The following is a 17620-nucleotide window of genomic DNA, read 5'->3' as shown; positions in this document are numbered from 1 at the left end:
CTGAGCCAATAGGCTGGTCCTGGACTTATTTCATAATTCACTGGCATAATTTACATATTACTATTTAACTATTTATGGTTCTATTACTATTTATTATTTATGGAGCAACCGTAATGAAAACCAATTTCCCCCGGGATTAATAAAGTATGACTGTGACTATGACTATGATCACTGCTCAAGGTGGGGTTCTCTTTAGCTTAACTCTTCACTCTTCTTCTCCACAGGAAGAGCTTTCCTTCCCAACACGCCACAATCTCTGCCTTTGCAGCGGTGTACATCTCGGTGAGTCTCTCTGCTCCTTAACAGCGACTCTTTCACTGGGCATCAGGAGATCTGCAGTGCAGACATAACAATAAACTCTGTGGAATGTGACAATCCTGTTATATGTTCCTTCCAAATGTCTCAAATGGCTCCCATTGTGCTAGATCACAACACTCCCTCAGCAGTCCTAGAGATAGATTGAGCAGAGCTGCCTCGTTTCCTTTGTGATTTGGACTTGAATGATGATCTCATAAACATATTTATAAGGATTTTTATAGTGTATATGAAGTGTTCTTGGTTGGGAAATCAAGTATGATGTGTCATAAAGTTAATGTGGATTTACTGGGGACATAAATCAGGAAGCAATTTCTTATGCAATATGTGGCTATAATCTGGAATTCTCTGCCCAGGATGCACTGGAGCATTGGAGAATGAGATGGATATATTTCTGGAGGGATTGAGGGGATTAAAACTGAGCTATGGATTAGCGTGATCTGATTGAATAGGATATTGATATCTCCCATGTTTTTCTTTCAGATGTACTTTAACTCCACGATATCTGACTGCACCAAGCTACTGAAGCCAGTTCTGGTATTCGCCTTTGCAATTGGTGCAGGAATCTGTGGCCTGACTCAGATCACTCAGTACAGAAGCCACCCACTGGATGTGTATGTGGGCTTTATCATTGGGGCCGGGATTGCTGCATACCTGGTGAGTGGTGGTAAGGGAGTCAACAACAAGGGGATGAATGTCCTCTCGGTCTCTCCCGTTCTTGTCAACAGGCCCCCCCCAAGGACCCCTGGGGGAAAAGTAGTTGTTTTAATTCATAAACAAGAGATTCTGCAGATTCTGAAAATCTAGGGCAACACACACAAAATGTTGGACGAACTCAGCAAGTAATGCAGCAGCTATGGAGGGGAATAAGCATTTGATGTTTCAGGCTGAGACCCATCATCAGGACTTGGCCCAAACATTAACTGTTTATTTCCCTCCTTAGATGCTGCCTGACTTGATTTTGTGTGTGTTACTATAATTCAGCCCTTTTCGTCCCAGGTTCAAGAACATCCCTTTAACTACTTGGTTCTTAGACCAGCCTGCACAACCCCGTCACTACCTCCATATAGCAACACTATGATTGTTTGTTTCTCTTGTGACTGTTGTATATCTAATGTTATCTGCCTGTGATGCTCCTGCAGGAGGGTTTTTCATTGCACCTCTGCACGCGTGTGCATGTGACAATAAACTCAACTTTGACTTCAATAGGTTTCAGTAGGTACATTTAATGTCAGAGAAATATATACAATATACATCCTGAGATTCTTTTTCTTCACAAGCATCCACAAAAACAGAGGAGTGCCCCAAAGCTCCTCCCCAGCTCCCCCTCCCACCCACAAGCAGCAACAAGGCAATGATCCCCCCTTCCCCAACCAGCAAAAAAGCATCGGCGCCCCCCCCACTGAGCACTCAAGTGTGCAGCAAAGCATCAATAAAGACACAGACTTGCAGTACCCCAAAGACTACTCGTTCACCCAGTAATTCAACATACCACAGGCTCTCTCTCTTCCTAATAAGGGAAAACGAGGTGTCCCCGTTTCACAGTGAGAGGGGAGACATAACAAACAACTCGCTTATTCATGACGTTAAAAGTCTGTTGCACCGCTTTTTCCGAGCTCTGTGCCCAAAGAGCTCGGGTCTCTGAATACACAGCCCACGGCAGCTATCCTGCTGCCCGATGTTCCATGTTCTCCCATGATGACCTCAGTCAGGGTTACCGTCATTGAATCAGCCCGTCTCCAGAGCCATGGCGATCAGGCACCCTGAAGTCAAGCTGCTCTTCCAGGCCGTGTCCTTGGGATACCAAAAAGCGACCGGTCATGAGGCCCTGAGAGTGGGTCCCATTCCAGCAAAGAACCGAAGTCAGAGTGAAACTCCAGATCAGGGTCTTCAAAAGAACCTTGAAAAGGAAAATAGATGTCAAAGATGGAAATAGAGCTGTTTCCAAAGATGCAAGTAAAGGAGTCGCTGTTTAACACCGTCATCACTTTGCTCTGCCTTTCAACTCCGACTTTCATCACAGATAGCGAAAAGTATTTCCCAAGCACAGGAAGATGTCACATTTGACAGCAAGATAAATGACTCGGTTTCAGAATGAATGGCAGCGAGTTCTCCTTGTCATCTCAGACCAACAATGGTGTCACACTGGGTAGTGAAGTTGCCCTCAAGGGGTTCTTGCACTTTACAACCATGAGATGGGAGCTTTAAGATTCCCGAGAGGGCAGCTTAATACCTCATCTGACAGAGAGCACCTGCACTACTTCTTCCCTGAAGAGCTTGTCTAGATCGGGTGCCTGTGTCTGTGAAGAACACTTGAATCGGTCGTTCTGAACCTGGAAAAGTGCTATCACTGAGCAACATCACACATGATTGGCCAAAGATCAGTTGAGAGGCAATGTCATTTAACATGACAGTCAGAAACTTGGGAGGGACATGTTGCTTCAGGAGTCAGTACTAAAACCATTTAGACCCGGAGCCATAGGATCAGAATTATGCCATTCAGCCCATCGAGTCTGCTCTGCAATTCGATCACGGCTAACTTATTATTCCCTTTCAACCCCATTCTCCTGCCTTCTTCCCATAATCTTGGACACTCTCATTAATCAAGAAACAATCAACCTCTGTTTTAAATATACCTAATGATTTGGCATCTGCAGCCGTCAGTGACAATGAATTCCACAGATTCACCACTCTTTGGATATACTTACAGGCCTGAGATTTTGTTCTTATTTTATCGATGTGCATGGAAATATTTTTCCTAAGTGCACCTTAATTCCATTCTGGCTGATCAGTTGTTTTATTTATGAGACAGTTGCTCATTCTGCAGAATGCACAGCAGACATCCATTGGGACGCCCCAAGATAGAATCTCATTAACTGGACACCAAACACTAACAAAAAACATTACCAGAGTCCTTGCCAGCAAAATCAGATGCTCAGCCCCATGAATGAAAGACTCCAATTCAAAATCCTCCCGTTTTGTTCTGTAAATGATCCTGATGACATAGCGTCAGACTGCTCAAAGATGCATTTTGATATTTATGAAATTCCTCCCTTACTTATGCTTAGTTTTAAAGTAATAGGATACATTGTGCGCCTTTCTGATCGCGCATCTATAAGAGAGGATTTTATTAGGGTGGAAAGAATGCAGCAAAGATTCCTGAGTATGTTACTGGGACTGGAGGGCTTAGACAACTGGAGGCTGAGAGGTGATCTTCATGGAGGTATATAAAATCATGATGGGCATAGGAAAGTTGGAAGGACAAAATCTTTGTCCCATGATAGGGGAGTCTAAGACAATCCACCTGCTGAACTTCACTGCACTCTCCCTATTGCAGGTATATCCTTGCTGTGGTAGAGAGGTCAGTCCTGGTCTAGACAAGTCCCTGCATAATTGGTACAAGATAGCTCTTCCCTCATACTCAGATCTTCCTACAATAAAAGTTAGTTTGCCTTCCCAACTGCTAGCTGAACAAAGACATACAAGTCTGTTCCTCTGCACCACATAATCTTTCAATCTCTCAACCTTTAAGCCCAGCCTTTCTCTTTTCTCTGTGACAAAGGTAACTTCACATTTTTCCAGATCGTTTCATCTATCATGTTCTGCACCATTCATTTAGCCAGACTGCGAACCAATGGAACATGCTCAGGGTCAGCGTAACTTCTCAGCTTTGCATCTCTGGATAATCAGTCACCAATGACTGACACTTACAGAGCCTAGTCAAATGTCTGTGTAAGGGTCACAGTGAAAAGGAGCATAAATAAGCATTTGCATCAAGCTACTTAGCGTGATTGTAGTGATGAGGGAGCTTCCTGAAGGAGGAAGGAATGAAATGGAGAGAAAGAAAAAGCTGATGAAAATTTCAGAGCTATTGGCCAGTCACAATCAGCTTTATATCGCTGACACTTTTCAAGAATTTTGTTGTTTTATGGCAGCAGTACATTGCAAGGCACAAATTACAAGAATAAATGAACAGTGATAAAGATAATAATGAGGTAGTGTTCATAGACTGTTCAGAAATCTGATTGCGGAGGGGAAGAAGCTGTTCTTTAAATGCTGAGTATGAGTCTTTGGGCTCCTGTATCACCTCCTTGATAGTGTAAAGCAGCTGAGGATATGGCCATTGGGGAGAGACAAAACTGGGAAATGTTCCACAGGTGGAATGGTGAGTGTAGAAGATGCAGGGATTGTAGGGCTGGAGAAGATCGCGGCTGGTGGTTGAATACAGGCTTTAGGTCTGGGAGAGATTACATGTAGGATTGCAGGACTGAAGGAGATTACATGTGTAGGTGGACATGCAGAAAACAAGACTGGAGGGTTGTAACTGGGCAAAGTTGCCTGGAGCTCTGGCTAAACTGTCAGGGAAGACGGTATGGCTGGAAGAGAGTATATGGAGGCTTATAATTCTGGAGGTGATTTGGTAGACAACTGTGAGTCTGGGAAGTTACACAGAGGGTTATAAGGCTGGAGGAGATGATGTGAAGAGCCAAGTAGTAGGAGGTTATGTGGATGAAGGGGAATAAATGCAGAGTTGTGCAGATGGGGGCTGTAGGGTTACAGGAGGTTGTAAAGCATGCTAGAGTTACAGGAAGTTATATGGTCTTAAGGTTGAAGGGAGTTACTTTAAAGAAAATGAGAATGAGTCTTGCAGTGTTTAATAGGGTTTTAGACAGATGGGGAATGAAGGGATATAGATCTTGTGCAGGCAAATAGAATCATTTAAACTGAAGGTCCTGTTCCTGTGTTGCACTGGTCTATATTCTATTTTATAACCGGAATGCTGGTGCAGGAGGTTTGCTGAGCTGCACAATGGGATGATGGGAAATACATCATGAAATCTTGGATCAGGTCAAATGTCGGCTAGGACTCGAGTTGTGAGTTTAATGCCACATGCATAGGGACAAGTATACACAGATGCAATGTGAAACTTGCAGCAATATCACAGGTACATGGGATCAGATACACAAGGAAAACCAATTAAAATAAATTATACATCATTTTTACAAGAAAGAGCACAATTGAACAGTACCACAAAATCCATTTTAGTGCAAAGTGATCATAATGTCGTTATACTGAGGTAGTGATTAAGGTTGTGGGTTGGTACAACAACAGAATGGCTGAAGGGAAGTAGCTGTTTCTGAACCTGCTGGTGTGGGACTCCAGGCTGACACCATCTCCGGGAAGGTGGCATGGGCTGGATGGTGAGCATCGGTGGAAACTTGCAGTTGACTCATAGTCCCATCTCCTCCAGGACAACTCAGACTGTCAGAGAAATGTCTGCTACCGTGGCTGTTTCTGACAGCAGTGCCCATCAGGCTCCTAGTCTCTCTTAACTGAAGCGTAGCTAGCAGGGCTCGGTCCAATTATGAGCCGGCCTGACAAAGGCTGCACCTTCCTTGGGTACACTGTGAAGCAATGCTATGGAATGAACTAATTCCTGGCTGCGTACAGTACATGTCTGTCAGCTAGCTGTTCCCATGGGAAACACTTCACCACGGTGCTGGCCACGGGTATTAATTACACATCCAAATGTGACAAGTGGTGAACATTCCAGGATAATTATAGCTGAGCAAATGTTTCGACAACGCACTGCTTACTGAAGCAAGTCTTCATCTGTGTTTTTCAGAAGGAACTGGAGAAAGAATGAGTGATCTCCTGACAGCTAGAAATATAATAACTTGACATCCAAACCATTGTTCTCTCACTACTGTAAACATCAGTGGAATCATAAAAACTATCTGGCACCTTATAAGTGAGAACAGTTCCATTTTTGAAAAGGAATTGCAGATCAAAATGAGAAGAACATGCTCTGTGATGCTCTCAAAAAGAAACCTTCACAGCGATCAAATAGTTAGAAGCTGTTTAGCCCCAGAGACTACTCTGATACTCATTTAGATCACTGCTGCTCCGTATTTTAATTCCATTTAACTGCCTAGGCTCCACGTCACTCAAACATACTTCAACAAAAACCTAGAAGTTCCAATCCAGAGGAGTCAGCCTCCTGGAGAGAGTTACCACATCCCTACCAGCTTTTGACTGAATGCACAAAACCCTGTTTTGTTCCACAGAATCTCTTGCTTTAACTTCAATATTACATCTCCTAACTTACCCAGTGGCAGAAATAATCTCTCTTTTTTTCTGCCCTATTGAATCCCTTCACCGCCTTGAATGTTTCACCTGCTTGACATTGTGCACGCGAGGGAACACAAGCCAGATTTTGCAAAGACAGCAATAATTTAACTCTTTAGTCGACCTAAAGGAATAGTTCCAAGACACTGTTAGAAGGACTCATTGATAGGGGTGGCAAATCAAGGTGGGAATGTACGATTATAAGGAAATAGGGGCAGGAATAGGTCATTTGGCCCCTTAAACCTGCCCCCACCATTCTATATGTTTATGCTGAATTGGACCTCATCCTCTCTACTATATCCATCTGCCAAAGGCCTCAATTCTTCCAAACATGTCTCTACTTCCCCTTTAAGTGATCATTCACATGTACTAAGATGCTATTATTTAAGATGTACTACTATTGTCACATGTACTAAGATGCAGTGAAAAACGTTGCTTTGCATGTCTTCTAGACAGATCGTTCCCTTTGCACTGAGGTAGTAGAACGGGAAAAGCAATAACAGAATGCAGCATAGAGTGTTACAGTGTCAGAAAATATCTAGTGCCGACAGGCAGTAAGCTGTAAGAGCCAGTGATGTAGATTGAGAGAGCAAGGGTTCATTTTTGTCACAGAAGAGTTCTTTTTGGAGTCATGTACCAGCAGGATAGAAGCTGTCCTTGAGCCCGGTGGTATCTGCTTTCGAGCTTGTGCATCTTCTGCCTGGTGGAGACGAAGCAATGACTCGGGTGGGAAGAGCTCTTGATTATGTTGGCTGCTTTCGCAGTGATCTGGCCTCCACAACCTTTTGGAGTGGAGAATTCTAGTGATCACCACCCTCAATGAGAAGTTATGAGGAATTTCAGTTTTAAATCTCTGCCCACAATGTTAAAACTATATCTCCCTAAATGAGATTCTATCACTTATGAAAACACCTCCACGTCAACCCTGTTAAGCCCCTGTAAGATCTTTATTCTTCTAAACTCCAAAGAATATCAGTTTAACTCCCTTGCTCGTTGGTGATAGAAGCTTCCTGAGGTGTGCTGACCATTTGTGGCCAGTAACCTGCCTGGATAACAGACGCAATGTCAGGCCGTCTTTGTGTTGGGAACTACAAGTCAAAGGTTTGAAGAACTAAGATACAGGGGAACCTGTAAACAAAACTGCCATCCATACAGACAGGTATACGGAGGAATTTAAGGTGGGGGGTTATATGGGAGGCAGGGTTTGAGGGTCGGCACAACATTGTGGGCCGAAGGGCCTGTACTGTGCTGTACTATTCTATGTTCTATGTTCTATGTTCATTGCAACAGTACATTGAGGCAGGACAAGGGGAAACAGTAAGAGGTTGCAGAATAAAGTAGTACAGTTACACTGAATGTGCAGTGCAGGTAAACAATAAGGTACAAGGCAATAACGAACTAGATTGTGAAGTCAAGAACCCATCGTAGCTTTACACCAGTGGGATAAAAGCTGTACCTGAACCTGGTAGTGCGGGTATCTTCTGCCAGGTGGGAGAAAGGAGAAGAGACAATGTCGAGGGTGGGTGGGGCCTTTGATTACACTGGCTACTTCATAAACAGAGTCTATAAAAGGAAAGCTGGTTTCCATGATGTGCTGAGCTGTGTCCACAATCCTCTGCAGTTACTTCAGGTCACGGGCAGAGCAGTTTTAAAGCTTGAATCGACTCTGAATTATCACACTCGATTGTGACTAGTGGAAATTGCTGTTCCTTATTTTACTCTTACAGGGGTTTCATGCAGTCGGGAACTTCAAGGCATCAGAGGATACGTCTCCCAGCAGACCATCCCCTAAGAGTGGGCTCAGACCCCTGACACACCTCCACCATGACTCAGTCTACCAGCAGAGCAAATCCCTCAGCACAGATGAGCTCAACCCACAGCCCCGGCTCGACGGATTGCAACAGCAGTTGGCCCAAAGGGAGAAGAATTCCCTGAACAGCTTGAAACGGGCGAGTGTTGATGTGGAGCTGCTAGCACCACGCAGCCCGATGGGCAAGGAGAACATGGTGACCTTCAGCAACACCCTACCCCGTGTCAACACCCCAAACCTGGACGAAGCTGCCCGCCGTCACATGACCATCCACGTCTCAATGGATGCCTCTCGGTCCAAGCAGCTGATCTCCCAGTGGAAGCAGAAGTCAGTCGATGCCATGTCACTGGATCATGACCCCGCTATCAGCCAGTCACAGCCTCAGATGAGGACGGCTCTGGAGCTGAGGGGTGTGGGCTTTGACCAAGATGAGCCCGCCCCCTCGTCGCTCTATCCCATGGTGCAGGCTAGAAACTCGGAGAGAGGTGGCGGTGCCCGTGTCCTCATCCAATCGCGGCCTGGGACCTCCCAGCTGGTCCATATCCCCGAGGAGACCCAAGGGAATACCAGCACCTCCCCCAAGAGTAACTCGGCACGGGCCAAGTGGATGCTCATGGCGGAGAAGGGAGGTGTGCCACGACCTAACAACCAGCCCCGCATCATGCAGGTGATCGCCATGTCGAAGCAACAGGGCATGATCACCGTCACGCCGAAACACTCTGAGGGCTCCAGTAGCTCCGAGTCCTCCCACTATAAGTCTCCCTCAGACCGTGACTCTTCCAGCATCGTCACAGTGGATGCCCACGGTTCCCACCCTGTCGTGCATGTTTCCTCTGGGAATGGCGTGGGACCCTGGGAGTGGAAGTCCCCGCAGGGCAGCATAGATGTCCATGAGGCTTATGAACTCAATGACCTAAACCGGGACTACAGGAGCTATAGGTCGGCCAAAACTAATGGCAACTCTCCGGGTTCTTCTGCCAGTGACCTCGAACAAGAGGATACACACTTCTGCAGCGTTGCCACCATTAACGTCACTGGAGCTGAGAGGAGTGAAACTAATTCGGACACACTGACCATTGGCTCTAGCCGGGACTCAACCCTCAGGAGAAAGCCCAACACGGTGTATCTGGGGGAACGGGAGTGCAGCACTGATGGTGACCAAGAAGCTTACTTGAAGAAACTTCATGCCAGCAGGAGATTCAAAGACTAGATGGAGTGCCAGCTCTTGTTCTGAAGCCACTCACTGCCATATCAAACTGTTCCGAATTGGTTATCCATGCAGTGCGTTTGTTCCCACTTTGAATCTAACAGGAACAGTTGCCTAAGATTTTCTGCTATCAGAACCCTCCAGAGGTTAACTCATAACTTACTTCAAAGCTGATTCCTTTGCATTTTGAAACTTCCCCTTTGAACAAAGGACATCCTGAAAACTGGAGACCAACATTAAATAACCCAGTCTCTGGAGATATTGGCTAGACATTATTTAGAAAGAATTGTATTTAATAGCACCTTTCATGACTCAAGAACTGGCCCACAACTAATTACTGACTTAAGAGGCCTTGATACTGTTGATTGTTTAAACTCGCATGATACTTGTTTTCTTATCAGAGTTTAAGGCTTTTGGATTTTTTTTGCCCAGCATTTAAGTTGTGGATTTAAATTAGTAATGGCTGAGGAAATAAGAGATGAAATTTGTAATCTGTAGGTGATGCTGATGGTGTACTTTGTTTTATCGTAGCTTACTGATATATTGGTCAGCATTCTGTGCCAAGCACAGGACTTTGCAGAATGCATGTGGAGGTGAAGATCTAGTACATCTGTGCCAAACCATCGCCAGCCCTTTACAACAAAAGATTTGGTGTAAACTTGCTGATGTTTCCAATGCATAAGCACTTTAGTGCTGAAGTCTTTTGATTGACGATGTCACTGATAGTAAGTTTGCAAGCAAAATGGTATTCACCTTCCTTGCTCCACAAAACATCAACCTGGAACTCCAGAACGACTAAAGTAAAACCCTGCAGATGCTGAAAGTATTGACTAAAACTAGCATGGGATAGATCCCAGCAAGTCAGGTTGCATTCACAGAGAAAAGCAGAATGAAGTGTTTTGGTTATTGCAAATTTTGGAAAAAGATAATCTATTGTAATAATTCATTCATCCCTGAAGTTGCCCAACTCAGAGCATGTCCAGCTATTTTCTGTTTATGTTAGAATAATTATGAATGAATCTAAATGTGATCACTATAATATAGATGAAGATGAAACCTCTAAGACAGTTCTACTGGAAAACAGATTATTAGATTTTAATGTAGGACAGGTATTGTCCAGTTTGAAATGAAAGCAATATATTGTAATGCAATACATTAACTATTGAAGTCTACGTGAATACCCACACCCTCTGGGATGTGGATGACCACTGCTGCTGTCTGTGGTGTTAATCTCATTTGTACATTATAAATTAACTTTGCTCCTGCTATTTTAGCAGTCCCGGATGGAAAAATTCACTCCAAGGCCATCACTGTGATGTCCTCACATGTGTGATTCAGTCGAACAAGTTTTCAGCCACTTGCTAATCTGTCCAGTCCACTGAATGTGCACGTCACACTGCCCAGTTTACCCTGGTGTCAGCTCATCACTCCCCCCACCCTCCCACACACACGCGCACACAAACACACTGAAACTAGGGAGTCCATACAGCCCCTCAAGCTAAATGTATCCTCCTTTTGCTGAAGGTTGAATGGGGTGGAAAATGAGGATTCAGTCAGGAGGAAATCAGATCAAGCGAGCAAGTCAGCTGTTTTCACCTTCAGGTCTGCAGTGGCTGCTTTGCACTTTCAAATTAACCATTTGGAGATTAAATAACTTCCTGATGATAGGGAGTTTTTCAGGATTTGAAACCTGCTGAGAACCATTTTTATGAATGTCACTGGCTTATTCCGAAAGCTGCGAAGAATGTTTGCTCAGTATTTACTCTGGAGCTAGTAGCCTGCTGTTTTCAGCAGGATGACCGGTCAGTTTTATTTTTCATCATTAATTGGTAGAGCCAGCTTACCTGAAGCAGAGAGCTGATTCTCGGACCTCTAGTAGAGCTATGCAGCCACTACATCATGGGAGGGATGGATGTGCAGACAAGGAAGGGGAAGGAGGTTGAGTTTGAGTGACAGACAAGGACAACTGAAAGAGTAGTAAGATTATTGGCCAAAATAAGATACTTGGATAGACAAAGGAGTGAGGGGTCAGTGGCATATTTAGTGGGTGCCGATGGTCCCGCACTGGCATAAAAGAATGACAACAAAAGGTTACATCTAACTCGGTGATGTTGGGAAGCTGAGATAGTAGATGAACAGCTGAACACAGGCACACTCCTGGAAACCCTGCGTTTAATTACTTGCTTGTGTAAATAAATGTTTACTGACATATTGGAGGCTGGCTCCAAAAAGCTCTTCTGTCCGTGCTTGTCTGAATGATTACTGTTCATAGAGTAACTTTGTTATTAACTGTGAGGAATAATGCACTTGGTTTTGTGAAGCTAACTGTTGTGCTATGCTGGTGATTTTAATGGTAGCTCCTGCTGTTCTGAAGTATTTTGTACCTGGAAGGTGTCACTTGAACAGAAACAAACTTTAAAATTACTTGTGAATTCAATAAATGTCATTTTAAGAAAAGAGCTGAGTGGATTCAATAAGATTCTGTTTCTGAGTGGCTCATTTCTAATAGCATTCCCAATTTTTATGTGCCGCCTTTAACGATGACTGGATTTTTTCCATAACTGTATTTGCCTAATTAAGTTCCCTAACACATTCCATTTGACGAAGTTCAAAGTAAAATTTATTTCGAAATAAAATTTGTTACCACAGCACTGATTCTTGAGGCTTTGGCGAAAACTTGTCCCACTAAGAAAAGTGCTAATTCCATTGAAAATGAATAACATTTTCTTATTTAAAATAATCAGGGTTGATCATCTGGAGGTCTTTTGCACAAATGCAACATTTTTTCAAATGTTTGTTCTTAATTTTATAAATTATATGATTACATGATATCCCAGTACCTGTCACAACCATGACGTGTCAACACTGTCTCTTTTGTATATAAAGAATCATTTTAAATGCTGACATAAATTTATGCATTTTAAGTAGAGGCCAGAGGCAGCTAGCATCAGAGGCAAAACAAGATGGCTCCTGTATACAACTCATGCATGTCATGTAAAAAAGTGTGTTTTTGTCAACACCATCAGGTTTTCTGTCTGACGGTGGTGACACGTGGTTTGACGGTGTTGACAAAAAATCCAAATTCTCCTCAATAGAGGCTTGAATATAATTTATGATCACAGTAAATAGTAATATGGCTTGTAATGTTTCATTAACCTCTTTATTTATAATATACATAATTTCCCCTTTATTTCTTCCACATACAGGCCTACAATATTTCCTTACTATATGTATCCCCAGTGACTAAAACCATAAATGAATTTAGTTGCACCATTTCATAATCATTTTATAAAATTTCACCAAATTAAACATAATTAAATTCATGGTAATTTTGCACAATTTCATAGTAATTCCATTAAATTCTGACCTTCCTTTTATGCATTATGGCTAGGCAGCAGCTATCAGTGGAGGAGCGAAGGGGAAGAAACAGGGAATACCAAAAAAAGCAGAGAGAGAAAATATATAGTGAGCCAGAGTTAAAGGAGGAATACCTGAGGAAGGAAAAGCAAAGATGGAAGAAGAGAGCAGAGGATGGGAAGATAAAAACTATCAGTGATTTGAATAAAAGAAAAAAGAGGAGTAAGAGAAAGGCGTGGAAACGTAGACAGGAAGAGTCAAGAGAGCGTACGGGAAAGTGCCCAGAACGCCCAGAAACTGCCCCAGATAGTCCATTGGATCAGACTGTACAGGAGCCAGCTCGCAGTGGGCAGTCTATAGCAGGGGAAAGGGAAAGAAAGAAAACAAGAGCAAGATACTTGCGAGAGATGAAAGCTTTGAAAAGTAAACTTCAAGAGATAATAAAACATAGGAACAAACTGAAAAAGCGTTGGCGACAAGAGCAAACTAGAAATACGACAGATATATCTGCTGGTGTCATTAATTGTGGAGATTGGCTTGCAGTCATTTATGACCAAAACTGGTGGTTAGCAAAGGCTGTCACCGTGGATGCGCATCATCAAGATGTTTGAGTGGAGTTTTTCCACCCTCATGGGCCCAACATGCGCTTCCATCCAAAACCAGGTGGAAAGGTATATACTTCATACCAGTTGAAGATATTCTGGTCAAACTGATGGAGCCATCATCACCGGATCGTGCAAGCAGAACGAGGGAGATCTGCCACCTGTCTGCTGAAGTCATGGACTTCATGAAGGAGGAGCATATTAATTGTCTACTTCCTGATAAAGCTGACTGAACGTTTTCGAAGATTTTCAAGCCCAGAAATGGATGGGATTTTGCTTTAATTCCTGGTGTGTTTTCTGATGTTTATGCTTAAACATTGCAGTTGTACTGTAGTTTTTATTTTGCTGTTTACTGTTGTTAATATTTACAGAAGGATAAAATGTACATGACAAATTGTTAGTTGTTGTACCAAATTGTTAAATAAAGTTGTTAAGCAAGGAAGCATTGACTTTAGTGGTGAAAAGGTTGGAATTGTTTGTTGTAATTAGGCCACTGCCACCACCATCAGGTCTCAGTCACCACCGTCAGATGACACTTTCTTTGTTTTAAATTAACATGCTTATAATCTGTTCCTCCAAAACAATTGATCTATTAAAGTAATTGTCTTTTTAAAATTAAAAATGTTTTTATGTCCAAAATTGTTATTTTGTATATTTAATGTTAATGATAAAAGTTGCATGATGTAAGAGTTTTTAAAGGAGTAAACATGAAATAGTATAAAAAATGAACAAAAGTTAATATTCAACATTTAACAGCATATATGTGTACCTATAGTGTAGACACAATGATTTAAAAGCTCTAAATCTATATAAGACTAAATAAATAGGAATAATTAGCTTTTTATTGTGTCAGACTGTGTTGACAAAAACTAAGTAATGACGGGAAAAACACATTTTATAAAAAATTACAAAATCAGGAGGTTGCAACGAAATATTGCTTGATTGCTGAGACCTTGTTCTATAAGCATGTAAGTTTACATTTCTTAACATTTAAAATTTTTTCTTTTCGAAATTAAAACCTGTTTTATCCAAATTCTCAAGAATCAGTGACAATACATACATGCCATCAGATACAGCCCTGAGGTACTTTTTCTGTGGGCGTACTCAGCAAATCTATAGAACAGTAACTGTAACCATCAGGGAACAGTTACCTATAAACTGTGCAAATGCTGATCTAAGTAAATAGCAGTAAATAAGGAGCATGAAATAACAAGATAACAGAGTTGTTAAATGAGTGTAGTTATTCCATCGTAGTCTGTGGCAGAGATTCCACAGATTCGCTACTCTCTGGCCAAAATAAATTCCTCCTTACATCTGTTCTAACAAGTCACCCCTCAATTTTGAGGTTGTGCCCTCTAGTTCCAGATACACCCACCACAGGAAACATACTCTCTATATCCACAATATTGGGAAGGTTTCAATAAGATTCCTCTGCATTCTAATAAATTCCAGTGAGTGCAGGCCCAAAGCTGACATACACCCCTCACTTGTTAACTCCTTCAATCCTGGAATCATCCTCATGAACCTCATCTGGACTCTCTCCAGTGACAGCACCTTCTTTCTGAGATGTGGGGATCAAAACTATTGAAAATACTCCAAGTGCAGCCTGACTAGTGTCTTACAAAGCATCAGCATTATCTCCTTGCTTTTAAATCTACTCCACTTGAAATAAATGCCAACATTGCATTTACCTTCTTTACCCCAGACTCAACCTGTAAATTAACCTTTTGGGAATCTTGCACGAGGACTCCTTAGTCCCGCTGGATCTCTGAAGTTTGAACATTCTCCCTATTTAGATAATAGATCCTTTTACCAAAATGCATTATCATACATTTCCTTTTCTTTCTTTCTTTTCCAATATTTTTATTAATTTCTTAAATAAAATAATAGAGTACAGTAGAAAATATAACATATATCGATTATAATATAATGAAATCACAGATAAGGTGTAATTACCCCATATCCATATAAAATTAAATTTAAACATAATATTGAAAAAAGATAATTATATCATTACAAAAGAAAAATCTAAAGCCATTACCAGAAAAAACAGTTGTTAGGTTAAAAAAAAGGAAAAGATCCTTAACATGTAGTAGAATATATTATTTGCCTACATCTGTGCTTAATACCAAACCAAAGATTATGAAAATAATTCAAAAAAGGTCCCCACAATGTTAAAAAATCTTGTCTAGGTTCGGAAATTGAACAGTGAATCTTCTCTAAATTTAAACATGACATAACATCGTGCAAGCAATGAGTATGAGTAGGCAGAGTGACATCCTTCCACTTAAGCAACAATGCCCTCCTGGCTGTAAAAGAAATGAAGGCCAATATATGCAGATCCTGTTTCTCCAAAATAATATCATTTCCTCCAACAATACCAAATAAGGCCGTCAAAGGATTGGGTCTAAATTTACTTTAAAAAGCACCGAAAAAGTTTGAAATACTTCCTTCGTATATTTTTAAAGACTCGGACAAGTCCAAAACATATGGATTAATGAAGCTTCTCCAGTATTACATCTATCACAAAAGGAAGATATACAAAAGAAAAGGAGGTGGGTGGTATTGCTGGTTAGAGAGGAGATTAATGCATATAGAAAGGAAGGACATTAGCCGGGAGGATGTGGAATCGATATGGGTAGAGCTGCATAAAACCAAGGGGCAGAAAACGCTGGTGGGAGTTGTGTACAGGCCACCTAACAGTAGTAGTGAGGTTGGGGATGGCATTAAACAGGAAATTAGAAATGTGTGCAATAAAGGAACATCAGTTATAATGGGTGACTTGAATCTACAGATAGACTGGGTGAACCAAATTGGTAAGGGTGCTGAGGAAAAGGATTTCTTGGAATGTATGCGGGATAGTTTTCTGAACTAACATGTCAAGGAACCAACTAGAGAGCAGGCCATTTTAGACTGGGTATTGAGCAATGAGGAAGGGTTAGTTAGCAATCTTGTCGTGCAAAGCCCCTTGGGTAAGAGTGACCATAATATGGTGGAATTTTTCATTAAGATGGAGAGTGATATAGTTAATTCAGTAACAAAGGTTCTGAACTTAAAGAAGGGTAACTTTGAAGGTATGAGACATGAATTAGCTAAGATAGACTAGCAAATGATACTTAAAGGGTTGACGGTGGATATGCAATGGCAAACATTTAAAGATCGCATGGGTGAACTATAACAATTGTTCATCCCAGTTTGGCAAAAGAATAAATCAGGGAAGGTAGTGCCCCCTTGGCTGACAAGGGAAATGAAGGATAGTATCAATTCCAAAGAAGAAACATACAAATTAGCCAGAAAAAAGTGGCACACATAAGGACTGGGAGAAATTCAGAGCCCAGCAGAGGAGGAAAAAGGGCTTAATTAGTAAAGGGAAAATAGATTATGAGAGAAAGCTGGCAGGGAGCATAAAAACTGACTGTAAAAGCTTTTGTAGATATGTGAAAGGAAAAAGATTGGTTAAGACAAATGTAGATCCCTTACAGTCAGAAACAGGTGGATTGATCATGGGGAACAAGGACATGGCAGACCAGTTGAATAACTACTTTGGTTCTGTCTTCACTAAGGAGGACATAAATAATCTTCCAGAAATAGTAGGGGACAGAAGGTCCAGTGAGATGGAGGAACTGAGGGAAATACATGTTAGTAGGGAAGTGGTGTTAGGTAAATTGAAGGGATTAAAGGCAGATAAATCCCCAGGGCCAGATGGTCTGCATCCCAGAGTGCTTAAGGAAGTAGCCCAAGAAATAGTGAATGCATTAGTGATAATTTTTCAAAACTCTTTAGATTCTGGATTATTTCCCAAGGATTGGAGGGTGGCTAATGTAACTGTGCTTTTTAAAAAAGGAGCGAGAGAGAAACTGGGGAATTATAGACCGGTTAGCCTGACATCGGTGGTGGGGAAAATGCTAGAGTCAGTTATCAAAGACATGATAGCAGCACATTTGGAAAGCGGTGAAATCATCGGACAAAGTCAGCATGGATTTGTGAAAGGAAAATCATGTCTGACGAATCTCATAGAATTTTTTGAGGATGTAACTAAATAGAATGGATAGGGTAGAACCAGTGGATGTGGTATATTTGGATTTTCAAAAGGCTTTTGACAAGGTCCCACACAGGAGATTAGTGTGCAAACTTAAAGCACACGGTATTGGAGGTATGGTATTGATATGGATACAGAATTAGTTGGCAGACAGGAAGCAA

General features: G+C 41.9%; 1 protein-coding gene across 5 annotated transcripts in view; it reads left to right on the top strand.

The window, feature by feature from the left end:
* Nucleotides 1-13886, top strand: part of LOC134337370 (phospholipid phosphatase-related protein type 3-like) — a 111251-nt gene extending 97365 nt beyond the window's left edge. For all 5 annotated transcript variants that reach the window (XM_063032327.1, XM_063032326.1, XM_063032325.1 and 2 more), the window contains exons 6-8: nucleotides 225-282; nucleotides 799-972; nucleotides 8172-13886. In XM_063032327.1, coding sequence (XP_062888397.1) covers nucleotides 225-282; nucleotides 799-972; nucleotides 8172-9464 — 1525 coding nt within the window. In that variant the 3' untranslated portion in view covers nucleotides 9465-13886. The remainder of the gene's footprint in view (nucleotides 1-224; nucleotides 283-798; nucleotides 973-8171) is intronic.
* Nucleotides 13887-17620: the final 3734 nt, after the last annotated feature.

Source organism: Mobula hypostoma, chromosome 24, assembly GCF_963921235.1.
Source record: "Mobula hypostoma chromosome 24, sMobHyp1.1, whole genome shotgun sequence".
Classification (NCBI taxonomy): Eukaryota; Metazoa; Chordata; class Chondrichthyes; order Myliobatiformes; family Myliobatidae; genus Mobula; species Mobula hypostoma.
The sequence above is the reverse complement of the archived record's forward strand: the minus strand, read 5'-3'. Positions and strand labels throughout refer to the sequence as shown.